This window comes from Diabrotica undecimpunctata, chromosome 1 (genome assembly GCF_040954645.1).
Source record: "Diabrotica undecimpunctata isolate CICGRU chromosome 1, icDiaUnde3, whole genome shotgun sequence".
NCBI classification, from domain to species: Eukaryota; Metazoa; Arthropoda; class Insecta; order Coleoptera; family Chrysomelidae; genus Diabrotica; species Diabrotica undecimpunctata.
In genome coordinates this window covers 36,360,572-36,387,213 of record NC_092803.1, presented here as the reverse complement: position 1 = coordinate 36,387,213, position 26,642 = coordinate 36,360,572, and the positions used below count along the sequence as shown (strand labels likewise).

General features: G+C 34.0%; 1 protein-coding gene across 2 annotated transcripts; it reads left to right on the top strand.

Moving 5' to 3' along the window:
- Positions 1-1,451: 1,451 nt before the first annotated feature.
- Positions 1,452-26,182, top strand: LOC140438599 (G protein-activated inward rectifier potassium channel 3-like). 2 transcript variants are annotated; one of them, XM_072528264.1, is made up of 6 exons: positions 14,349-14,370; positions 14,459-14,829; positions 17,103-17,386; positions 17,567-17,884; positions 22,348-22,779; positions 25,902-26,182. In XM_072528264.1, the coding sequence occupies exons 2-6, from the start codon at positions 14,822-14,824 to the stop codon at positions 26,120-26,122; spliced, it is 1,263 nt and encodes a 420-aa protein (XP_072384365.1). In that variant the 5' UTR covers positions 14,349-14,370; positions 14,459-14,821; the 3' UTR covers positions 26,123-26,182. The 2 variants fall into 2 exon arrangements, with proteins under 2 accessions (XP_072384361.1, XP_072384365.1); XM_072528260.1 differs by lacking the exons at positions 14,349-14,370; positions 14,459-14,829 and adding an exon at positions 1,452-1,525.
- The last annotated feature ends 460 nt before the right edge of the window (positions 26,183-26,642 follow it).

Here is a 26,642-nt window from a genome sequence, read left to right as displayed (position 1 = left end):
ACCAGCCCTTTTGGCAGAATGTAACAAGTGACCTTTACATTAAAGACGTCTATTTTTGGCAGAAAAATTTATTCTTAAATGCCAGTTTAATAATCAAAACCGCGTGTTATACAAAATATCTTGTCTATCATGGCATGTTTAAAATCTAACAAACAAATGTTGAGCAAATAAAAACTCTCCAACTCTAGCTATTGCTTTTCCCAATCTATCACATTATCCATTCAATGGAGAATTCTTTGGCTCTAATTTATTATGGCATACTATATAAATATACACCTACTGTAGTGATTCCTTCACATGGTTGTTCACGAAGATTTAGTAGTACAGAACAAGCTGAAAGACTGTAACTATTCTTGTAAAATTTACACCGATGGCTCAAAGTCGCCAAATGTAGGCAATATAATATTCAGGATTATTTTCAGTATAAATTAAAATCATATTGCTCAATATTCACAGCCGACTTAGTAAACATTTTCAAGGCGTTGGATTGGATCATTAACAGCACACTATATTTCGAAGAGTATATAATTTTATCCGACTCACAGTCCGTCCTCCTCACATTAAGATACTTCTCTAAGCACATACATACCAACAGACTAATTGTAGATGCGCTTGAAAAGTTAAGTATTCTACATTTTCTAAGAAAAATTGTTAGCTTTGTGTGGGTAAAAGGTTACTCTAATATTCCAGGCAATAAAAAAGTAGATCATTTGGCTAAAATGAAGATGGACAGGGCACATAGCTAGAATGACATATGAGCGATGAACAAAGCACCACCTACACGATGGGCTGACGATTTAAGAAGGCTAAATAAAACTGGATGAGAGTGGCGCAAGATAGATGGGGTTGGAAGCACGAGGAAGAGGACTATGTTCAGCAGTGAACTTTTGAGGCTGGATAATAAATAGGCAACCGGCGAACCATCAAAAAGATTACTATGAGCTATAGCTCATTGGCTATCGAGCAAATTTAAGAATTACTTAATAATGAATAAAAAATATATAAAGAAGAAAGAAGAGTGAGTGCAGTTTACTAGAAGGAGTGGAAAAAGAAATCCAAAAACGACATACTTGGTTAGACGAGACTGTATGGGATCATTCATAGTGTGACTTAATATTGAAAGATATAGAGAAGGAAGTCAACGACCTCGTGTAGATATAAAGACAAAATGGATGAAAAATGAGAAATAATTAAATGTAAAGAACGAATATATCAGTTCCCCATATACATGATCTCATCCCCATAAAATATTATAAAACTAAAATACTGCTGACGTTTAAACAATATTTTAACACTAAACCATATTTACTGGTATATTACATCCACAAACAGCTATAAAAATATATTTCGGTTACTTTATATGACTAATTAAACATCCTTATTAAATAAATATCCTGTTTTTATTTAAAACCACTTAAATTAAAATATTAAATCTAATTCTGAAGTAAAGATTGTATAAGATGGTTACTGGTCAAATTGAAAAAACTATCAAAAGGGTTAAAAGAAGAGTAAACAATTTAAAAAGGTGAGCAAATCTTGTAGATTGTTTAGAGAAAAAATCCTACCAACATCTTCTTTTCACTCTTATTTCCGTCCAACATTCAGCTTGTATATTTAACAGTAACAGGATATTTAAATTTCTCTAAAAATTAATACTAGATCATCTTTTTTAATTTTTGGCATCCATTTTATATTACTTTCCTATGTGACGAATTATGTTTTATTTTGTTTTTACTGCTTCTTGTATTTTTAAATAATCCTCGTAATGGGGTCGTGCTACCAGCTTTCATATACTCGATTTATAGTATTATGTAACATTAATTAACTAGAGATCTTCTTCTTTGTGTGTCGGGCTTGTTTTCAAGCGTTGACTATGGTCGTATTAACACGCTGATGGAATGTTTCTCGGTCGGCAGCGAGATGAAGCAATTCCTCGACCGTTTGATCTGACCATTGTCTAATCTTACGCAGCCAGGACAGTTGTTTTCTTCCGACCCAACGTTTTCCTTCTATTCATTTCCTGAATGATCAACCGAAGTAAGCGGTATTTAGGTCCTCTCATAATATGACCGAAGTATTGGACCTTTCTCATTTTGATAATATTGATTGATCAATTCTGGCTCTTTATGAAATGTCTCTAGCACACGTTCGTTAGATATATGTACTGTCCACGGGATTCTGAGCGTGCGACGGTAACATCATAACGCTTCTAATTTGTTAAGATTTTTTATTTTTGTTGTCCAGGCTTCACATCCATAGAACAAAACGGACTAGACGTAGTACTTCAAGACTCTTAGACATATGGCCAATGACAGACGTCTACTGCACAATACCGAACGCCAGTAAATAAAGCTTTTTCGTGCAATTCTGGTCGAAATTTCCTCGCCACTTTCAACCATGCAGTCAATCCAACTACTCAGATATCTAAAGTGTACCACCCTTTCCACCTTTGTTATCTAATTTTAGTACTGAGTCTTCGATATTAATTTTTATGAACAGCATCCATTTTGTTTTCTTTGCGTTGATTGTTAGAGCCCTTTTCAGTGCATTCGTTGTTTACAGCATTTAATACGGTTTGTAGGTGTTCTATACTCTCTGCTATTATGACGGTGTCATCTGCGTATCTGATGTTATTAATAATTTCACCACCGATTGTAACACTTTCGCGACGACGTTATCTCAAAAACTGGTCCAGTGTAGGCATTAAACAACATCGGCGACACAACTCATCCCTGTCTGACACCTCGCTTAAAAGAAACTTTAGCTGAAACCACTTAATCCACTTTATTACAAGCGGTCTGATTGTAGTTAAAGATTTTTGAGCAATCTAATGTCATACGTATCCAGACCAACTGAGTCTGGAAATAGAATTAGAACTGGATAAATTAGTATTGACAGAGATATTCAAACAAGAACTAAAAAGAAAACTAAGCCTTGGATATGCAACTTACAAAAAACTACGAGAACTTTTTAAAAGATTGCTGCCCATGAGCAGGAAATGGAAAATGTTTGACTAGTTCATCCTACCAGCATATGCGTCTATATTCTTTGCTACCAGTATACGGAGTAAAAGCACGCTCTAAAAAAACGATGGAATAAGAAAAAAACTATAAAGTGGCCAACATCATTGAAAGGATAGCCAGACTAAAATCAGGAAGGCAGGATACATAACGAGAATGATAGATGGTCGAAAGAATAAGGGGCTATTGGAATGGAGACCTCGTGAGGACAAACGCAGACTAGGCCAACCACAAAACACGATAGACTTAAGCTAGATGATGAACTGTTATACAAAGTTTTTGCCAAAGCAGCCACTTTGTTTATTAAATCTTGTATAATTATAATTTCCAACACTTTTCTACTCACTCATTAGCAATAATATCTTCTAATATTATATTTTTATAACTATTGGTTTTTATTTTAATTCTTTAATATAGGATTGCTATTTTGCAAAAAGGTTTCACCTATTATAAATATTGATTCCATTTATTTGTTTCTTCAAATTTTACTAGCATTAACATAACAGTATAAACATCAAGACAATAGCTTCCTGTATGCTAAGATAATTTTGCGAATTTTTCGTTAATTCCGTTGTGGTTTTTACATCACATTTCATTTTGTGTCATGATAAAATACCTAATTTTCATCAAATTCTTTATTCGGCATATGATTTTCCTTGAAACTTATTTTTTATTTGATTTTATCGTGCTAGTATCTTGACACATCGGATGTTAGATATAGTTTTTTTTTTCGCTTATATGTTTAAGGTCTCCAATATGTTGAAACCTTATGGCATTCTTCGTCTCTTTGACTAATAGTGTGATCAAAGAATTTCCCGTCGACTACTTGGCTGGTGGTATCTTTAACTTTTGTTGTTTTTTATTTAGATATTTTTATTTCTAAGTGTTGGATTCAACCGTTACTTGATGGAAATTCATTTTATATAGCAATAAAATACTGAAAACGTGGTTTTCAAAACTTTCACAAAATTTTTTTCTGCCAAATACTTACATTGTTCAAACTAGTAGAACTTTTAACCAACGTATAGCAAAACATAAAAGGGCTTTTAATAATAGACAAATAGTTTCTACATACGCACTTCACTTTCTAGATCATAATCATTCTTTTTGTAAAGAATACAGACATAATGCTGAATGATAAACTTGAAACAAACAGTTCTGCCCTCCTCAACGTATTCAGTTAAAGACTATAAAGTGTAAACACATACCAAAAATAGATCACTTGAGAAAGGCACTCTGCCGAAACAGCTGTAGTGATGGGATATTATAATAAATTTTGTGGAAGTTTTGAAAACAAAGTTTTCAGTGTTTTATTGTTTTTATTTTTATTTAACACTCTTATGTTGATCATCTTTGTTTAATAGTTTTGTTTTGTTTTATTTTTTATACTGGGGATATTTTTGTTTTTAAATGTGTAACCAAGCAAAATCCAATGCCAATTTGTTTTTGTTTGAATTCGATTTTTTTTTAAATTGCTAACTCTGCTTCTTGGTTTTGCATCACTTTTGTATTGCCCTAACTCATGCTTAATCCAGCCTTTCTAGTTTATTAGTCTAATTTTTGATTGTTCAACCATTCTCTCAAATTTTTCTTTGTTTATCGTTAAAAGGACGATATCGTCTGTTATTAAGTGGTTGAAGTATTGTTTGTTAATTTTAATTCTGTATTACCTCCAAATGAAAAATTGTGTGTTACTATTGTTTGGAAAAGTATTTAGTATGTATTTAAATATTTTATTTTAATATTCTTAATATTTTATTATAATATGACTCTAGTTCTTCTTCTTCTTCTCTAATGTTCAAAATATTATCTATTCTACGCCGCTCTTAGTAATTGTTGAACGTTCATGTCCGTACAAGCTCTGATATTGCGAAACCATGACATGGCTCTTCTGCCTACTCCCTTCGGTCCTCTATTTTCCCATCAATTATTATTCGTAGCAGGTTATATTTGTCATTTCTCATTATGTGGCCTAGGTACGAGGTCTTTCTTTTCTAAATCGTTGTTATAAGTTTTAATACTGTTCGATTCGTAATGTGCTGTGTCTATGATATTCTCAGTATTGCAGTAAAACCACATTTCAAAGGCTTCTAGACGTTTTATGGTATTTAATTTGAATGTCCATGTTTTAACTCCATTTAATAACTCTAATTCGGATGTCTAAGCTTAGTTTTCGGTTATAGATAATTTGCTTCCATTTATTGTACATGTTCCTAGCGTGTTCTATTCGTGTTTTTATTTCTATATGTGGATCCCACTTATCATTTAGTATTACTCTGAAGTATCTGAATTTGTAAACTTGTTCTAATTGAGTGTTATTTAGGTGAATGCAACAATTTTCATGTGCGACAAGTTAAAGAGCAATAGAGACATGGCACAGCCTTGTCGGAAACCTCTTTGTATACGGACGCTTTTAGTGGTCTGGTTGGAATATTTTAAAATTACTTCTGGGTTATAATAAAGTTTTGGATGATGCGGTGATCTTTTCCGTCTAGCTTCATTGTCTGTAGTTCATCTTCTTCTTCTTAAAGTGCCCTCTCCTCAATGGAGGTTGGCTACTACAATTTTAAACTCTTCTCTATCTTCAGCTGTTCTTATTAGTTGTTCAAAATTTAGCCCTGTCCATTGTCGGATGTTTCTGAGCCACGATATTCTTTTCCTTCCTAGGCCTCTCTTTCCCTCGATTTTTCCTTTCACTATAAGCTGGGCATATTGGTACTTATTATTTCTCAGTATGTGGCCTACTTATGATGTTTTTCTAACTTTTACTGTGTTAAAAAGTTCTCTTTCCTTGCCTATTCTATGCAGCACTTCTTCGTTTGAGGTATGCGATGTCCATGAAATTTTGAGTATTCTCCGGTAGATCCACATTTCAAAGGCCTTCAATTTATTTACGGTTGATGTTTTAAGGGTCCACGTTTCAACTGCATATAGAAGAGTCGACCAGACGTAGCATTTTGATAAATGTAGTCGAATTTCGAGTTTTATTCGAGAATCACAAAGCAGTTTTCTTATTTTTTCGAAAGATTTTTTGACCTGTTCTATTCTCGATCTTATTTCTAGATCAGGATTTAGGCTACTATCGATCCAACATCCCAGGTACTTAAATCTATTGACCTGTTCTAAAATGTGCCCATTTATTGTGCAAGGTTGAGGTACGTTTTGGTTTTTTCGGATTGACATCACTTTGGTTTTTTTAATGTTTATTTTCATACCAAATTGCTCACAGGTTAAGTTGGTCTTGTCGATGAGTCATTGTAGACCTAAGTCGGAATCCGCAATTAACACTGTATCATCGGCGTATCTGATACTGTTGATATTTACGCCATTCACATTGACTCCATCCTTGGAATCCTCCAATGCTTGTTTAAATAGAGACTCGTAGTAAAGATTAAACAGCAGAGGCGACAGAACACATCCCTGTCTAACTACCCTCCTAATTTCTACTTCTGCGGATGTGGAACCTTCGATCCTAACTCTGGCGTTTTGGTTCCAGTATAAGTTTTTTAAGAATTTGATGTCTTTTCCATCTAAACCGACTTCTTGCAAACGTTCTAATAGTAGGTCGTGTCTTACTCTATCAAATGCTTTTTCGAAGTCTATAAAGCATATAAATATATCTTTCTGTTGGTCGTAGCATTTTTGGGCGAGAACTAGTAAACTGAACAGGGCTTCTCTCGTTCCCATGCCGGCTCTGAATCCAAACTGATCGTCTCCGATGATTGTTTCGCACTTTCTATAGATACGATTATGTACGATTTTTAGTATGACTTTTACTGCATGACTCATAAGGCTTATCAGACGGAACTCATTGCAGTGTTGTGGGTTTGGCTTTTCTGGTAGTGGGATGAATATTGACTCCAGCCAATCTTGGGGTATTTTGCCTGTATCATAAATGCGATTGAATAAAAGGACAAATATTTCGATATTTTCTTCGCTGATTAATTTTAACGGGTATATTCCGTCTGGACCTGGGCTTTTATTTGTTTTAAGATGATTAATTGCATTTATGATTTCAGATTTCAGAATTGTTGGCCCTTCGTTGTTATTTTCCAATCTTGGTTCTTCTCGTATGTCGTGAAAAAGAATTTTAATATAGTTTTCCCATTCTTTCAGTTTATCTTCCGTTGATTCTAGCAGTTTGCCATCCGTGTTCAGCATGGTGTGAAAAGTCGTTCTCTTGGTAGTCGATGTAAACTCTTTTACCTTTTTATGTAAATTAAAAAAAAATCGTGCATTTGTTGTAGTTCTTCTATTTCCACGCATTTTGTTTCCAGCCATTTCTCTTTTGCTTCGGTTATTTTTTTTTTCGAATTATTCTATTTCGTCGGTATACTGCGAAAACCAGGTAAATGTCGGAATACCGAAATCGAGAAAAAACATGTTTAAAGTTTAGTTTTTTATTGTGAATTAAGCAGTCAGCTTGTTTTTGATATTAGGTATTCTAGTGATAGATGCATATATCTGAAATGATATTCTATCATTAGTTTGAAAAAGTTGTGACACCTATCTGACTAATCCTAAATTTAAGTTGGAAATGCTATCAGTTACCTGGTTTTACCTGTAAATCTAAATAAATCAATTACTCCTCAAATAACATATTTAACACAAATATAATAAACCAAGTATAATATTTTCCAGTTTTGTGATCGAGATATGAGGCTTTTACTAGGTAATAGCAATGTTTTAAGGTATTAGTTGATATTTATGACATTTAACTGGTTTTCCCTGAAAATTTTATTAACAGCTGTTTGTAGTTATAGTTATTATTGATATGAATGATAGGCAGTTTTATAGAAAAAAACAAATTTATTCTGAATATAATAATAACAATATTATTTTTATGAGCCTTCCTCGTCCGATTAGTCACTGAAAGCAGGCTCTGGCAAGATGTCTGTTACATCATTTCCCGTTTTCAAATAACGATACCACCCGTGATATTCCTCCGGTATCACCCCTTATCACATAGCTGTACCAAATCTCTCTTTTTTGCTATGCTAATTGGCAAATGTGCATCATAAAGTCGCTTAAGTACTTCGAGATTACTTGTATTAGTCGATAACTTGGCGTGCTTTTTTCTTATTGACTGTCGTGCAGTATCAGTAAGGATATAAATGAAGCTTGTTGACATGTCATAATTAAAATAGATTCTGTTTGTCTCTCCTTTCACAAATCTCATTCTTTTTATCTTCAACCACATTATTTTTTTGCCGTTTTGGTCTTTTGTCCGGTTTTTAATTAAAATGTGTGACAAATTTTTTAAATTATAAAAGTCGTAGTATTTAAATTCTTCACATTTGTATGGTTCTATACATACTTTTTTATCATCAACCTTGATATTTTTAGTTCCTCTTGTATTTTGAAAAATAGACAAGTAATCTGGCATCCCATAGATAGATCTGTGTTTTTAGCGGTTTCGATACTACTATGCATAGAGTCAACTTCCATATAGAAATGTCCAGACTCTAAAAATTTGTGTTCAATAATATTTAAATGGTCTATGTTTTGAACAGCCCACAATACGAAGGCTGCAATATGCTAATTACGATTCTGTCCTCCGCAGGTATCAGAAAATAAACTTACTTCACTTACATATTCTGGAACACATTTTGATAAGTAGTGGAGTATAATGCTTCCTATTTTAGAACTACCTCGTCTATCGTTAATTTCTGACCAGGCAAAACAGTAAGCTGCATTTGGTAATGCGGCTTCATAAACACACAAATTTTAGACGCATCATTTTCTTCATATTATCATCATCATATTATTTTATTTTTCAAGATGACATACTTCTTTTCTTTTCTGATGTTCTCTGTAACTGTCTTCTAAATCTGATTTGTCAGTTGGATTAGCCATACCATATTTATTACAAACTAAACATTGATCTTTTTTAGGAACAAAAAAGCTTAAATTATAGTCGTTAGAAAATATTCTTCGATATGTAATTTCGCTAACACCTTCCAGTTTCTTCTGCTCACAGTCATTTATATAAAGTTGGTACATTATTCTTATACTTAAATTTTTGTCTAATAGCTACGCTTTGAACTTTGGCGAATATAATGTGGGCCCATGGTTGGAAAAGACTCAATATGAACCTTTACGATTTTTCGGGTTTTACTGCTTGTTTTATTTTTCGGTGTATGCTTGCCTCTTTTATCGGTATCTGCATAACAGCCTAGAATATTAGTTTTTCTTACAACATCTTGTATTAACGACGCTGATATACAAAGTGTCTTATAAAAAAATTTCTCACGTACCTGTATGTCTTGACCATTCAAAGAAAAGTAACACTTTTTGGAAAATGCACGTGGTTTTTTAAACTTCGACGAACTGCAACGACTTTCTTTGGTGGCTCCGTTTTAATACCTGCAATAAGAAAATGTTTCTGGCCTATATATTCTAACTTTCAATAATCAAGAGATAGTCTGTGTCTGTAATCTTCGCTGAAATAACTGGCACATTTGTAAAAGCACTCTGAACAATTAACTGGTTTTGGAAATTTTGCTGGTCTATTCTTTTTTTTTATCTCATAAGGCAAACCCTCAGCACGCCTCCTTTTTGCGACATTTATTACCCAATCTTTGGAGTTAGCTTTTCTCCAACGTTTTAGTGGACGTACGTCTTTCCATACTTTGTCAAGAAGTAGATTTAATATCCAACTAGCTATTTCAGTTGACACTAAATTGTTCGTGGGTGCACCTATTTCAGTATCTTTTTTCTCATCATTTAGGTTATCAAGGACAGCTGTGTGTAATTCATATAGACTTCCTAGAGAGAGCGATCCCTCTTCACTTGGCTGATATGTGGGGTCTACATCTGAAAAATCACTATCAAAAATGGATTCCATCATTGAGACTATATTGTTCTGAGAAACATCAAGAATTAAACTGCTGTCTTCAGTTATTCTATCTGTGTATGTGTTATAAGATCATTTATGGTTTTAGCTTAGTAATCATTTCTAAATTTTAACTCAACCCGTTTTTAGGTAGAATGAAGTAAGTGTACTTAAAGGCTTTTACTAGTCGATATGAAAGAGAAATTTTAAGAAATCATACACGTAAAATGTATTAAAGACACTTATCACCTTTTTACTGAATATGGTATGCAGTAGTAGAAATATATTGTTGTCCGGCATAATAATATATGTGGACTTACTTTGTTTTACATGCAACAGAACTTTGATTTTATGGAAGTAAGCAGCGATATATTGTTTTATTTGAAAATAAAAAGTTGGTTAGGTGTAACTTATTCGTTTATTACACAAATTATCTGCTGAATGGTAAGTCGTATCATTTATTGGGTTTTATCTGTATGTAGAGCTGAAAAAGTTGAGAATTTTGGTATACTTAACTCAATATTTTAAAATTTGTCATTTACCTGGTTTTCGCAGTATACCGACGATTTAGTCTTTTGTATTCTCCGTCCTTGTCATTTTTTTCGTTAGATTCTCTTCGTTTGTTCATTAATTGTAAAATCTCTTCTGTCATCTATTCCTGTTTGTTATTTCTAGGTGTTACTTTTAGTAGTGTTACTGTAGTTCATACAACAATTTTTCATGCTGAAGTCTATCGAAAGCCCTCTGGGAGCGAATGAAACAGAGGTATACATTTTTATGGAGATCGAGGCATTTTTGAATGGCTTTTTGAGTCACAAACAGCACCTCTCTTGTTCCCAAGGCCTTTCTAAATCGGAATTAAGTGTCTATTTTACATTTTTTAAGCTAAAGCTAAAGACTTTAAAAGCAAGTCTTGTTGATTTTACTTGTCATGATGAGTAATTTTCTTAAGTTTTCCATAAAGAATCTTTAACGCAATATTTTCTTCCTGCTTTCTGCATCCTAATGCCATTGAGCTTATTGGGTCTTTGCCTTTTAGAGTTGATTTCTTCGCTCAAGGGCAACAGAGTGTCCCTGCTTCAGACCACTTCTCTACCTTCTCAAGGAAGCTGTTGGTAATATTTAAAGGAGACCATTTATACCGATGGAGTTCGGTGATTTTACCATATCTGGAAATCCTTTCTTAGTTTATCCTGCACACCAATGCAATTATCCGTGGTGTGGCACGTGGAGTCATAAGTGAGAGTTGGGTGTCCTCTGGGAACCAGTTATCAAAATCTATCTCCCCTCTAATGGCAGTTTTAATAAAAGGTACTACCTCTATCAGACAACCCTACCCCTTGACTGGTTACATATTTTGAATACTTATTTTCGATATACATTTTTACTTTACTATTTTATATTTTAATTAATTATGTTCAAATTAACTGATTCATATTTTGTTCATCAAGTTCTGAGAAACTACTTGTCCTTAATTCTCCCAAAAGCACAAAAGCTTTTAACAGATCAAATTACTTGAAGATATATATATTCAACTTTGTACCGACTCGACGGCCGAATATATCAGGTTTAAAACCTAATTTGTTACGCTCCTTTCACACACTAAGAATTTGAACATGCGATGGTTTGAACGCACGATGACATTCCAATAGTGACTCAAGCAATAGCATGGTACCTTTCACATTACACGGCGGTTGAGACGTTCGGTGAAATCGCCGTGTGTAGGCCGTCCACTGCCACTACAAACAGACGGCGCCGTGTCGTGCTTACGACTCTAGCAGTATACGCGACTTAATGCATCCTTTTACATGATACGTTCATTCAGTCGCACGAAGGGACCTTGCTGGGTTGTTTGGTATATTTTTTATTTACACTTTGCGGCTGTTTAAAGTAGGTGATGAATATGATGTCTGAAATTGATAGTGAAATATTAATAACATTGGTTGAAGCGAGACCTGTTCTTTGGGACAAAACAAGAGAAATATATAAAGATAGAAACTTGACGAGAAATGCTTGGAATGATGTGTGTAGCGCAATTTACAGTGAATTTGAAAAACTAGGTGATAATGAAAAAAACGCATTTGGTAAGTACAGCAAAATTATTTATATTTCTGATAACAACAACAATTAAAATTCTATATTATAATACATTTTATTTTACATAGTTGCAATTAACGTTGAATATACAGGGTGTTCCATAATATGTGTGAATATTGTGCTTAGTGTTCGAAAGTCGAACGAATATACACAAAACATTGCCTCTTTATTGAGTTACAGGTTCAATGTTAAAAAATAAATACAATTCTTGTTATTCAGTTCATAACCCTTTTTTAGATATAAACCTAAATATTAAAAATTACGCACAAAAGCGAAACACCCTGTAAATGCTATAGTCTATAATATGGCCGACTAAAGGTAATATTGTAGTAATATGTAGGTTTTAGATAAATTATATTTTATCCATTTGCCAAGGAAGGCTTCCAACGCTTGACATAAAATACTGGCATAGAATATGTCGTACGTTGTTAGCTACCAGACCTCCTCGTGTTGTAGGATCGGTAGGAATGTCTTCAAGTCCAACGATCGATGTAGTATCTTCAACCAAGTAACCGACGGCAACCAGACGGCGCAAACAAGTGGATGAAGTAGAGTTCAAAATTTTAAAGGCGTTGGAACCGAAAGCCCCTGAAAAACCTGACCCGAACATGGCATTTTTTTAAAGTTTGCTACCCCATTTGAGCAAGTTTAGTGGGAAAGAAATACTTGAGTTCCAGATAGCGGTTCTTCAAACCATATCAAATATAAACAACAAAAAAAGGGTCACTGGCCATCCTCTACAATCCAATGTAGACACTAACTACTGGCGTTCCCATCCCAGTTACTCTTCCTATTCACAACTATTCTTTCACAACCATTCCTTTTCACAACATCAAGCCCAACAATATTTTCAACCAACAAACACTACATCATTTCTTTTTTTCATTTATGGTTCAATTTAATAAATAAATAATTAAATATTTTTAATAATTTTTGATATAACTGTTTCATTTTCACATTAAAACCATTGAAACGCCACGAATTACAATCAAATTATTTTAAAACATCTAACAGCCAACATTTCCACTGGTCGAATACAGTTTCTCATTTTCGTATTTTGACGCTGAATGACTTCTTTAAGTCGGCCATGTAGTTCGTCAAATGATGAAATTGACATACGGAAATAATTGAAAAATTTTAATTCATCTTTCCTTAAATCTTCAAATAATGTGACAAACATCCCAACATCGTATCTTTTTGCGTTAATAGGATGGATCCAATGAATTCGGTCCCTCTTATTTCTCTTTTTTCGACGATAGAGTAACCACAACGCTATAATTTGATTTCGCTCCATATCTACACTGCACCTTTTATTTTACGAAATTATATTTAGTGTTATAAGGTAAACGACTCGGTTAAAACTGAAGTACGGCAGGAGTGACGCCTTGTGTGAAAGCACAATCAATTCTGAACGTGCGTCAAAACTACCGAACGTCAAAACCACCGAACGTTCATATTCTTAGTGTGTGAAAGGAGCGGTGGTACGCTTCCATTAACTATCCCGAGACCACCTCGGAGCATCCTTAGCTACGGGTTTTATTCTTACACACACAGAACCTGGCAGTAGTCAACACATAAGCTGCTTTGTATATTTCTGCCACATAGAGTATTCAAAAGGTAAGTGAGTTTTTCTGAATTAATAACAATTTATGAGTTACGCCATATTTACAACCACGTTCTACTTTTAAACAACTATGTCGAAGGTTTATGGCGACGATTGATTGGAAGAGTAAAATAAATAACTGCGATAGCGCACTATTCAAAAAATTGAAAATTGTATTTTTTTATGTTATTTTTTCCAACGGAGAAATAAGACAAGGTCAACATGGTACAAACTATTAGTTTTAAAGATTAATTTTATATTATCCAAATATATAAAATATGTTAAGTTTATCTCTACTGCTAGGATTTTAACAAAACTAAGACTGTTATATTTGTATGTGAAGCATGTTTAAAATTTCTTTAAATTATTCCCCTTAGAAAATTAATTTTACGCCGCCTATGTCCATATATTTTGTTAAAAGCCGTAAAAATAACCCAACAGCAACGAGCGATTCGCTACGCTTTTTTTAACAATGAAATATTTCGCCAAATGTTCCTGATCTTTTTATCTATCCTTTGCTTAATAGAAATCTTTTCTAGTAACAAAGGAGTCAGTGCCTATTGTGAAATCCCCGGTCTACCTTCTCAGAAAAACAGAAGAGTTGGTTTCCGACGAACGTATAATTCCTGTCAGGAGATAAGGTTTAAGTTACAAAAATGACTCAACTAGCCTTGTCTTTTAAATATCAATTTTGCGTGGCACTCTTCAGCCAATACTCCCACTTCTTTTTTATCTTTAGCTTGCTTAAGATCAAAATTCGAATTCATTTTCTAATTATTTCCTGTGGCAAGCGGTTGGTTCTCCATCACACGGCGGTAAGTGTATTTTCAATTCACCCTTATCTATATAAAATATCTTTACACAGTGAGTCCTATATTAACTATTTTCCCTTTTGTCAAACAGACGTATTCCAATTCGAAGGAACGAAGTCACCTCTGTTTGTCGATAGTTCATCTCTACCATCGTTCATCTCTACCATCGTTCATCTCTACCATTGTTCATCTCTACCTTCATTCGTCTCTGCTGTTCGACGCCTTCATTCACCTTTACGTTCATGTGTCTCTTCATTTATCTATACTACTGACTACTACCTGTGCTGTTCCTGTCTGGTTGTTTCTCTTTTCGACTACCTAAGTCAATCCGAGGGATTACGGATCGAAGACCATAATTTGCTGTACCTGCAGTCCAATACCTGTTGCCAGGACCCAGTGTCAAGCGCCTGTATTGAGGACGTAACGCCATCACCTGTGTGTCCACCTGTTGTCTATGGTATTGTGAGTAACTATAAATTTTATTGACTAAAGCTCAACTTCAATACCTAAATAGTAACAAATTGATTTATAACATCCAGTTCAGTGACTTACGTATAAATACGATCCATTTGTTTGATATTAAAGTAGGTTATATTTATGATAAATTTTAGGAATAGATTTGAGGTGATCACATTCAAAAAAAATTTAGTAAATGTTTACGTATTCTCAAGGCATAATAATATTTTATTTTGACGAATATTGACAATCATAATATTCCTTGTTTTTTTATTCTTGAGAATACTACATTATTCAGTATTATTTTTCAAAAAAGATATTTTGTTGTTGTATTTGATAATAGATTGTGTAATCACTTATCTCGTGACATTTAACTGTGTCGTAATTGTTATAGTGCATTTTTTTTCTAATATACCTCAATATAACTTTGTTAACGATATATTTGCTTTTTATTTTTTGCTATGATATGAATTTATATTTTTGTGCAAGGTGTATCTCTTTCAGGCATTTTTATTGATTTATATTATTATTTGTTTTATCATATAACTAGTGTATATGTGTCGAAATATTAAGTGTGTACCGCACAATCATAATACCTTTTCTCTCACGGTTTACTTTATTCTCGCGTATCTTAACTGTATCTTACCTTTCTTGTTATCGTATTCTCTATGTCTTAAGGTTTCCCTGTTCCTCTAAAAATAGGGTGGTGTCCAAATAATTCCCTTCTCTTATCTTCCAACTTCTCTTCTCTTATCTTCTAACTTCTCGTCTCTGTATCTTCAGTACTTCTCTAACTGATTCTTTATATTTGAGCTGTAATAAGAGCCCCGTCCAAGATACCTCTACCAGACTGAAGCCCGAGCCTGGTACCGTTCTTTGTGTAACCTCTAATCTATCATTAAAGAGGGTATATACGAGGCGTGTTTTTTAAGTAAGTACCGTTTTGGAATTAAAAAAAGACGTGCAAAGATATGGCAATAATTTTATTTTTACATGAAAGCCTGTACCTTAATCTACTTTTCTACATAATTTCCGTGAATATTGAGGCACTTGTCATAACGTGGCACCAGTTTTTGAATACCCTCCTGATAAAATTCTGCCGCGTGACTTGTTAACCACTGCATCACAAATGTTTTGACTTCGTTATCGTCTTGAAGACGCTGACCGCCCAGGTGTTTCTTCAAGTGCTGGAACAAATGGTAGTCGTTGGGCGCCAGATCAGGGCTGTATGGAGGATGATCTAGAGTTTCCCATTTAAATGATTTGATGAGTTCTTTGGTCTGATTAGCCACATGTGGACGAGCATTGTCATGCTGCAAAACGATACCCTTACTCAAAAAGCCACGTCTTTTGTTCTGGATTGCACGACGCAGATTTTTCAATGTCTCACAATAAGACGCTGTATTGATTGTCTCATTACGAGGCAGAAACTTTACTAGCAATACTCCTTTTCTGTCCCAAAAAACTGTGCACATGATTTTCCGGGCAGAAATTGTTTGCTTAAACTTCACTCTTTTGGGTGATGATGAATGTCGCCATTCCATGGATTGTTGTTTCGATTCTGGTGTGACCCCCACCCACGTTTCGTCACCAGTAACAATTTGGTCTAAAAAATCTTCACCTTCACTGTGGTACCGCTCAAGGAAAGTCAATGCACTGCCTAAACGTTGGGTTTTGTGCAAATCCGTCAACATTTTTGGAACCCAACGTGAACACAATTTCCGGTAATTCAAGTTCTCGGTAACAATGCGATACAAAACACTACGAGAATACTGGGGAAAGCAGTCGGACAATGATGAAATTGTAAAGCGTCTGTTTTCTCTCACCTTTTCGTGCACTTTCTGCACCAAATTTTCATTAACGACCGAAGGACGCCCACTCAGTTCTTCATCATGCACATTTGTGCGGCCATCTTTAAATGCTCTCACCGATTTCCTTACCATTCCATCACTCATAATGTTTTGTCCGTAAACTTCAACGATCTCACGATGAATATCGATCGGTTTTACGCCTTTAGCACTAAGAAATCGTATAACAGCCCGTACTTCACAATCAGCGTGACTCACGATTGTTGGAGGCATCTTAAACACTGGAGTAAACAAGTATACAATAAAGAATCAGACTGTAATGGCGTCAGTGCGTAGACAAGAGATGTAGGTAACCAGCGCTCATGCGCGGTACGCCGACCGTAGCGCTGCGGCGGCGGAATCGCAAAACGGTACTTACTTAAAAAACATGCCTCGTATGAAACAAATATTCTACACGTTCTACTGTTTTAGAAAACCGTACGGTCCCAATTCAGTCTCTAAAAATTTAAAACCGAGAGCTATCTTAAAAGACGGAGATTACAACATCATCCAACCCAAATTTCGTTGGAGATATCTGCACTATGTAAGAGACACATTTACCAGCTTAGTGGATGCTGAATGGAAATGGACGATACAAGTAATAGTTCTTGGATTTACTGGATGTTGGATTAGTTTTGCATTGCTTTGGTGGTTGATAGCGTTCGTACATAAGGATCTCCACGATGAACACTTGCCTCCAAAGCAATCAGATAATGGTAAGATATAAAAGGAGATGTATTTTAATGGCTCTAGAGCTGTTTAGAATACGACTTCCGACCTTAAAGTGCAAAGGCAGAAATCAAGAATTTAGTTTTACATTTTCTGATTGTATTCTCAAACATGTTAAAAGAAATTATTGGTTTTATTTAAAATTATTAAATATTTCACATTTTTAGGTTGGACTCCTTGTGTTTTGAACATTTATGGTTTTCATTCCTGTTTCCTGTACTCTTTAGAAACACAATCCACAATTGGATACGGCTCAAGAGCTATAACAGAAGAGTGTCCCGAAGCCATATTTCTAATGTGTGCTCAATGTATTATTGGCACTTTTATAGATTCTTTCACAATTGGAGTACTCTTTGCTAAACTTACAAGACCCAGACTTACTGCTTATACGATACAATTTTCAAAAAATGCAGTTGTATGTTTGCGTGACGAGGAGTATTGTATGATGGTGAGAATAGGAGATTTAAGAAAAAGTCATCTTATAAGTAAGTACTTAAAAAACAATTGGAATAAAAATAAAGTGTTAAAAGAGAAATTAATGGATGAATAGAACAGACAATTGACCAATACCGCAATAATTGACCGCAAAAACCCAATGTATTCTTTTCAAAACCAAACTAAAACGAACAAGTAACAAGGTATGATGCGTAGCTATTTTAGACAGCAGACTCAGTAAAAAACAGGTTTAAGGCTGTTTTAGCAGTTTAAGTACACTGCGATTTGAAATGGGCGTATCACTTACTTTTCTACACTGCTTACGCGAGACCATCTTTACTCAGTGCCGCCGGCCGACGGGTAGTTTAATGACAACAAATACATTATTCTCTATTCAAATTAGTTTTAACACGAACTAACTGACCGTACGTTCATGAGATTTGACGTCACGAAGGCGATAACGATGAAACTAAGCCTAATGATGAGTAACACGTTTCACTATTAGATTTCAGTATTTCTTAGCAATTTTCTTTAAAATTGGAACACGCTTTTCTCGACTATTACTGGACACAGAAAGGTGAAACAAAAATCAACGATTACAGAAAAAAAAACTCTTTCGAGTGATGGGCGTAAAAAGTTTGGTTATAATAGAACGTTAAACAGTATATTCCAATTTTTCAATAGAAGTTTCAAAAAAATAAAAAAAGTAAAACCATCAGTTTAAAGACAACATAATTTCAAATAACGTGTCCAAATTTCGAGAAATTTTGTCAGTAAATAACAGAGAAAACACTGTCCCTAGGTTTTGGTGCACCGATAAAACAGCCTTAAATTAAATAAAAATATATTCGAAATAAATAAATAACAAAATAAAATTAGATCCTGGATAATATATGCAATAAAAATTAAAAAGTCAATCCTGGCGACGAAGGCATCGACGGCGATATGACTGAGTGTTTAATATCTGCAAAAAATAAAATACAATTAATGACATAAAATCTAAATAGCAATTACGGTGCGGTAATACCATCGAGCAAAAAGACAAAAGAGGGAATGTAAAGGTAGTGGGGGCAAAAATATTGATAGACAGGAAGTGCCATCTTGAGAGGCCACATTAAACAAGGAAAGAGAGGCTCTTTCCTTGTTTAAGAAATCAAATTTAGTTGGGTTATGTTATTGCTGATGTTATTGTTTGTCCCAACTGTCACATGAAAGATTATTTGTATTTGAATTGAAGTTTTTTAACAATTGTTTCACATTTTAGACTATTATTGTTATTATTTAATTAAAACTTTATTGTGTTCTAGTCTTAAAAAAAGTATTTTAAGTGTATTATGTATTAATAGTATGTAATATAACAAATAAATAGATAAATTAGAACCCCTACACCACTGTATGATTATTGTGAAGTGTCATGAAATTTAAATTTGGCGCATTCGCATTTCCGGATATGTCCTCCATCAGAGGCCACTTTTTTGGTCTCCTTTTCATAACGATTAGATTCCCTCTTTTGTCTTTTTGCTCGATGGGTAATACGCACAGACGATAGGGAACGGGTCAAGGGAATAGAGATGGAACAGGCCAATCAACACTAGGCCCGGCGAGAAACGGGCCAATCAGTACTTGGACAAAGAAGAGAATAGATATGTCTCAGATCAATATTCCAAGACCGGGTACGGAGTTGCCATTAGATCAATGCTCCAGCAGAAGCGGTTGGCCTTCAATCAATACCCTTGGGCCGGTGGAGTTGTTGTCAGATCAATACTCCGGCGAAACTCTCTTTTCTCTTGCGGCGGCTGCTCATTTATACGGTCGAACCCCTTCCATCGCCTTTAGCGCACATCGATAAAGGAGGAACTTGTGATGGGGGTGCGTGTGTACGAAGCACTGGCGGTACCAAGGCGATGCATATCGTTATACCCTCTTCTCTTTAGGAAAAAAATATCATACCTTTTTTTCGTGGCGTGGAGCCTACAACATGATTGGGTGAATGGGCGTGATCCCATTATTCTTCTGCCGTTGTTACAGGTTACCCGGAATTTCTTGGACCCCTTTTCTTACATACTAAAGACATGAAGAGAATTTTCTACAATGGATGGATGTATTTTTCCTGCTGGTTGCATCTGTGACGGTTTATACTGGAGGTACTTCCTACAAGCTCTAAAATATTCTGCAATTTGTTTAAACATTATAGGCCAGTAGTATATTTGTGCCATTTGGTACTTGGTATTTGGTAAATTATATTCTGGGGCTTTATGCAGATTCTGCTGTTAATAATAACTTATAAGTCCTTGGACGAAAAAATTCATCATGGAAATTATGGTAGACATCTTAAACATCTACGTAACATGGAAATTATGGTAGACATCTTAAACATCTACGTAAGCTTCAATTTTGTCGTCGGTGTTATTTTTCAAGGGTACAGTGCAACCTCTTACAATATTTACTGCGAATTTATTTGCTTTATCAGTTCTTGAACGAGCCCAGTTCAGTCGAACTTTCTAAGTGGCGGTATTGCCAATATTAATCGTTTAAAGTTTCTCGTGGCTTTCGATAGTAAATAGTTGTCTATGGAAAAGTTTTGAATAAATGTTTTGAAGATCTCGTTTTTTATTGTCTGATAGCTGGCCATAGATTGGGAGTCAGTCTAATTAGGTCGATTTATCTACGCCTTGCTCTGCGTTTTTCGTAGACCAATGCTTTAATATATATATATATATATATATATATATATATATATATATATATATATATATATATATATATATATATATACTTTCTTCGCCGTTTTCTAATTTTTAGTATCCACTGGTTTCGGTCATTTAGAAGGTTCCTCTCGCTTTAGTATCCTTGTCGACTCCTTCTCTCCTGTTTAAGTATATCATCAATCAGCCAATCCCGTCCACTGCTGGACATAGGCCTCCCTCAGTTCTTTCCAGTGTTCTCTACACTGGGCCGCTTGTAGCCAGTTTCCCGCTACTCTTTTTATGTCGTCGGTCCATCTAGTCGGTGGTCGTCCTCGGCTTCTTTTATAATTTCTGGGCCTCCATTCCATGATTCGTCTTGCCCATCGTCCATCTTGTGTTCTGGCTAAGTGTCCTGCCCAGTTCCACTTAAGTCTCGTGGTTCTTTCGATGACGTCTTGAACTCCTGATCTTTGCCTGATTTGTCGGTTTGTTATGTGGTCTCGGAGGCTCACATTCAGCATTGCACGTTCCATGGCTCGTTGTGTAACTCTTGTTGTATGGTATTATTGTCGATAGTTATATTTCCACTCATTACGAGATTTGTCATAAGTTTAGTTTTCTCAAAGTTTATCTTTAATCCTGCTCTTTCAGACAGACTTTTAAGCGAATGTAGCATAGAAACTGTATCCTGTAAGTTATCTGCGATTAATACGACATCATCTGCAAACCTCAAATGATTTAATCTTTCTCCATCTATATTGATGCCCATATCTTGCCATTGGGTGTTCTTAAATATTGACTCTAGAGCTGCCGTGAACAATTTTGGTGAAATATAGGTTAGGTTAGGTTAGGTTAGGTATATTTAGGTTTAAGTATATAGGTTGCGCCAAACCTCTGGTTTTCTTTTGTTACTGCTAAACTATGGGGTATATAAAAATGTTTTTAACAAAACTGATGTGTATTAAAGAGGCCCACAATTATTTAAAATTATTTTCGACTATACAGAGTCAGTTGGAACAACGGAGTGAACATTTAAGTATTTTTGAATATATTTTTTATAAATATGAAGTATTTGTATAAATATTTGCCATACTAATAAATGCAATTAATATCCGTAAATTAATTACTAAATTAAATAAACATCCAATTTTAAAATTGGATGTTTATTTAATATTGCAATATTTCGGACATGTGATGAGAGGCTAAACATACAACATCTTGAGACTCATAATTCAACGAAAAGTAGAGGGTAGGAGAAGCGTAGGAAGAAGACGCGTTTCTTGGTTGAAGAACCTGAGAGAGTGGTTTGGTTGCAGCTCAAGGCAATTGTTCAGAGCAGCTGCCTCGAAGGTCAGAATAGCCATGATGATTGCCAACCTTCGTCGCGGAGATGGCACTTAAAGAAGAAGAAGAATTTTAAAATGTATTGTAGTAATTTTTAGCAACTACTAAATTTATCGTTAGTTAAATTGTTATAAAATCAGTTACATATTTTTTTAAAATAAGTACCTACATTTTGAGAAAGTATAAAGTATGTTTTGAAACAAAAAAACGTTAAAACATTTTTGTCAAAATATTAATAAATAATATCTACTTGTGTCACAAAAGCTGGTAATATTGTTGTAGTTATATTTTTTTAGCAAATTTTTATATTTTAAATATAAATTTTTCAACTGAAGAATTGATGAACATGACATTTGCATTGAGCAAACGTCTTGAAAACGTAGTTTACAATTTTTAAATAGACCAATTTATATTTCGCTTGAACTGGATCATCTAGTCTCATTAAGTCTCAATATATTCATTAAGTTAATACTATTTTTTAGGTTCAAGTGTAAAGGCTTTTTTGATCCATACAAAAGTTACCAAAGAAGGAGACAGTCTTAAGAACTTCGAAACAGAACTGGAAGTACAATGTGATGATAGCGGTAGTGATCCACTATTGTTATGGCCTATTACAGTCATCCATAAGATAACAGAGAACTCACCTTTCTATAACCTTTCTGCCAGTGAAATGCTTAATGAAAAGTTCGAAATAATTGTCATTTTAGACGGTACGATCGAAAGTACTGGACAAAATACCCATGCAAAGTCTAGCTACTTGGAAAACGAGGTATTATGGGGACATACGTTTGAAAATATGTTGTATTACAACGATGAAATGGAAAGTTACGAAATAAACTATAAGTATTTTGATAAACTGAAGACGTTTCCAATGCCTATATGTTCTGCAGCTGAGTTTGACAAAATTCAAGATGGTAGGTCCATTTTCCCACTAAGTTGAGATATCCACATTCTTACAAAGAATACTGGTATCTACTACTATAATTTTTCTTTATTTATTTAAAGGCAGCCGCATCAACCATATTGGTTATTAGCGGATGGATTTAATGTAAACAATAATGATTACAAATAACAAATAAATAACATACTTATATGTGGTTTAATATGTTACAGTCTCTTAAAAATTTCACAATATTTTCACTGGTACACTTACTAAAAATATCTCTTATAACTTATGGAATTTTATTAGTTAGTCTTTCAGCACTATATTTGGGACAGTCTGTTAATACGTGTTTCACTGTTAACGGCACGTCACAACTCGTACATTTTGGTTGAGGTTCCTTCTTCATGAGATATTTATGTGCGAGTTTGCTGTGTCCTAATCGGAGTCTGGTTAATACAACCTGAAGGAAACGGCTAGGGACGTTGTTACTCGATCGTCCAAAAGTTGGTGTAATTTCTTTTAACTTTGAGGATTTTTCTTCCCCACATTTAGTCCAATTGCATATCAGCTTTTATTTAAAGTACGGATTGAGATCTTCTGTTAATGGTTTTATTATCGGTCTGATATTTGGGGAATTTGCTATTTCTCGAGCATTTTTATCAGCTAGTTCGTTTCCTTTAATGCCTATATGTGATGGTACCCACACGAAGACTAATGTTTTGTTTTCCAGCTGCTGCATCTTGTTTTTAATTAATTTAGCAATCGGGTTGCAGGTGTACATTTTTGACAGTATATGGAGTGAATTGATTGAGTCAGTAATAATAAGGAATTTATCTGGTTTGACTGTTTGTATGTGATTTAGAGCTCTGTATATTGCATACATTTCTTTACCCAGTTATTACAGTGGATTCTGTGGGAAATTTGAAACTTTTTATTATGTATCTTATAACAAATGATGATCCTACACCAGAAGTTGTTTTAGATACATCTGTGTAAACTTGGATATATTCAGGGAAAGAACAAAGTATTCAATAATAATTGCTTATAAATATTTGTGGATTAGTTTCAGATTTATGATATGATAATAGTTCTAAATTTAAAGTAGGCAAAGGTATTAACCAGGGAGGTGTCGTGTTTATGTTTGTTCAATGTGTTGAGGGAAAGTTAACAATCTCAATAGTGTTTAAAATGTTTTTGATCCTTAATTGAAATGAAATGGTAAATGTGTTCTTATATTGATATTTGATAACGATGACTGCGTAAGAAAAGGGTTATCAGGTTGTAGTGATAATTATTTTGAAGCGTAAGATAGACTAAGTAATTTCCGTCGTTCATGTAATGATGGCTCTCCAAATTCCCACTCGAGGCTTGCAAAAGGAGTTGTTCTATAAGCTCCAGAGATTATGCGTAATGCATTGTTGTGTATAATGTCTAAGATTTTTAAATTTGACTTCGACGCTGAAGAATATGCAATGCATTCGTAGTCCAATTTTGATTGGATTAGGCTTCTATACAACAGTAATAATGTATCTCCGTCAGCACCCCATTGTTTGTTGGCTAAATATTTAAGAAGATTTATACCATTTTGACATGATATCGGAAATTTTTTAATATGTGGTTTCCAACTTGAAGTTTCGTCGAATGTTATGCCTAAATATTTTATCTCTGTACTTCGTTTTAAAAAGTTTGTGCCGAATTTTAAGGCAGGTATGCTAGTGTGAATAGGCTTTTTGGAAAAAATAATATATTGTGTCTTGTCAGCTGAAAAATAGAATCCACTCCTATTAGACCAACTTTTGATTTTATTTAGTTCTTGTAAAGGTTTGACCATCGAGTTAATATTTTTTCCTTTGATAAACATTGTCATATCATCAGCATATAATATAGCCTGTGCAGATCTCTTGATATTTTTTATAACATCATTCATTGCTATTAAAAAAAGTGTAGGGCTAATTACAGATTCTTGGGGTGTTCCATTGTCTTGAGACTTAATACTAGAAAGTTCTTCATTACTACGTACTGAAAATTTGCGTTCATTTAGAAAGTTATTCAAAAATGCTAACATGTTTCCTTGAATTCCCCAAGTCTGCAGCTTTGTTAATATTCTGTATCGCCATGCTACGTCAAATGCTTTGTGGATGTCAAAGTAAACAGCTATGCATTTCTGTTTGTTACAGAAGGCTTCATTAATTTGACTTTCGAAATGTAAAACATTGTCTATAGTAGATCTCAAAGGACGAAATCCAGCTTGTTCCGGTATAAGTAAATTGTGATGTTTCAAATGACACATAAGTCTATTATTTATTATTTTCTCTAGCAGTTTGCTAGTAGAACATGTAAGTGATATTGGCCTATATGATTCTGCTGCTGTAGCCGGTTTGTTAGGTTTTAGTATAAGGATGACAATAGCTTGTCTCCATAAGTCAGGAAATTTTTGTTTACACCAGATTGCATTAAAAAGATTCAATAGGAAGTCTAAAGCTTCGTTAGATAACTGTTTTAAGAATATTGCGGGTATGTCATCTGGACCTGGTGATGTGTCTTTTAACATTTGGATTGTTTCTAATAGTTCTGTTTTATTAATTGGAGTATTTATATCATCGTTATTGGCTATAATTTCTGTTGGATTTGCTTCTTCTTCTTCTTCCCGATATCGTAAAAAAGTATTGCTGTGATTTTCATTTGTAGATTCTTGTCTGTATGTTTCAGCTAATACTTCTACAATTTTTTTGTTTTCATTAATTAGGTTTCCATTTCGTTCTAGGTATTTTTTTCCATTTTGTGTATTGACGCCATTTTCTTAACTTTTTTCCATGCTGATGGTATGTTTGTATTTCTGTTAAAACTTTGAACGTATTTTTTCCAAGACTCTTTTAATTTTGCACACATGTCCTTTTTTTCTTTTAGCTCTATCAAGTTCTCATTGGTTTTATGTCTTTTGAAAGTATTTCAAGCTTTTTTACTTTGTTTTATTGCCAATTTACACTCTTCATTCCACCAGGGAACAACTTTGTTTTTTGTTATATACTTTGTTTTTCCCATTGCAATTGTGGCGGCTTCAGAGATTAAGTTATTAATTACTACAACTAAAAAATACTACTATTATTATTTACAATGTATTTATATTATTTATATTTTATTTGTTTATTTTAGAAATTTCTAAACAATCTGATCTTATTTTCTTAAAACATCCAGAAAAGATTGAAAAATCAACAAAGCGTCAAAAATTTTTAGGGGAAAACATATACAACTCAATGAGATCAGTTTCCTATGATAAGATAAAGGAATACCAAGAAGATAATCATGAAATTATCTCTAAACCTGCTGATCAAGTGAGATCATCTACTCCACCATTCCCGGTCGATTGGGTTTAAATATACTTTTTAATTAGTATTATTATATATTTAATATTTTCAATTTTTAAAATTAATAAACAGAAAACATTAAAATTGTTGTTATCTATGTCCTGTACTTAAAACATCATATATTTCACCTATTTTCATGCATAAAATAGATTTTTATGGTTGTTTGGAGTAAAAAAGGTAAAAACTGGTAATAGCCTAGGAGCCAGGGGATGCTTGTATATTCGATTTTTTTTTCGAGGGTACCATTTTGAAAACCCGTTAGATAGTTTTTTATTAACAATTAAATTGTTTAAATAATTGTATCCCCTAAACTGTTAGAGATATTTACTTGTACCAAAATAAAAATTGTTCCTTTTAAAAAAATGAACAAAATAGCGTTTTATAAACTTTGATGCGATTATTAGAACCGGAGTTTCTCGCTTCCCATAAGCTAAAACTTGATTAGAACAATTCTTTCACATCCTAGTTAAAAACAAAATACTGATGAGTTCCCATCATTTTTTAATTCGTGAAAAGGTTCCACTGTATA

Bases quoted from the DNA above. Each gene is read 5' to 3' on its own strand.
- LOC140438599 (XM_072528260.1), top strand. From the start codon at position 1,461: ATGGTTACTGGTCAAATTGAAAAAACTATCAAAAGGGTTAAAAGAAGA. The intron at 1,526-17,102 runs GTGAGCAAATCT...CTACTGTTTTAG, and splicing joins AGAGTAAACAATTTAAAAAG to AAAACCGTACGGTCCCAATT. The intron at 17,387-17,566 runs GTAAGATATAAA...TCACATTTTTAG, and splicing joins TCCAAAGCAATCAGATAATG to GTTGGACTCCTTGTGTTTTG.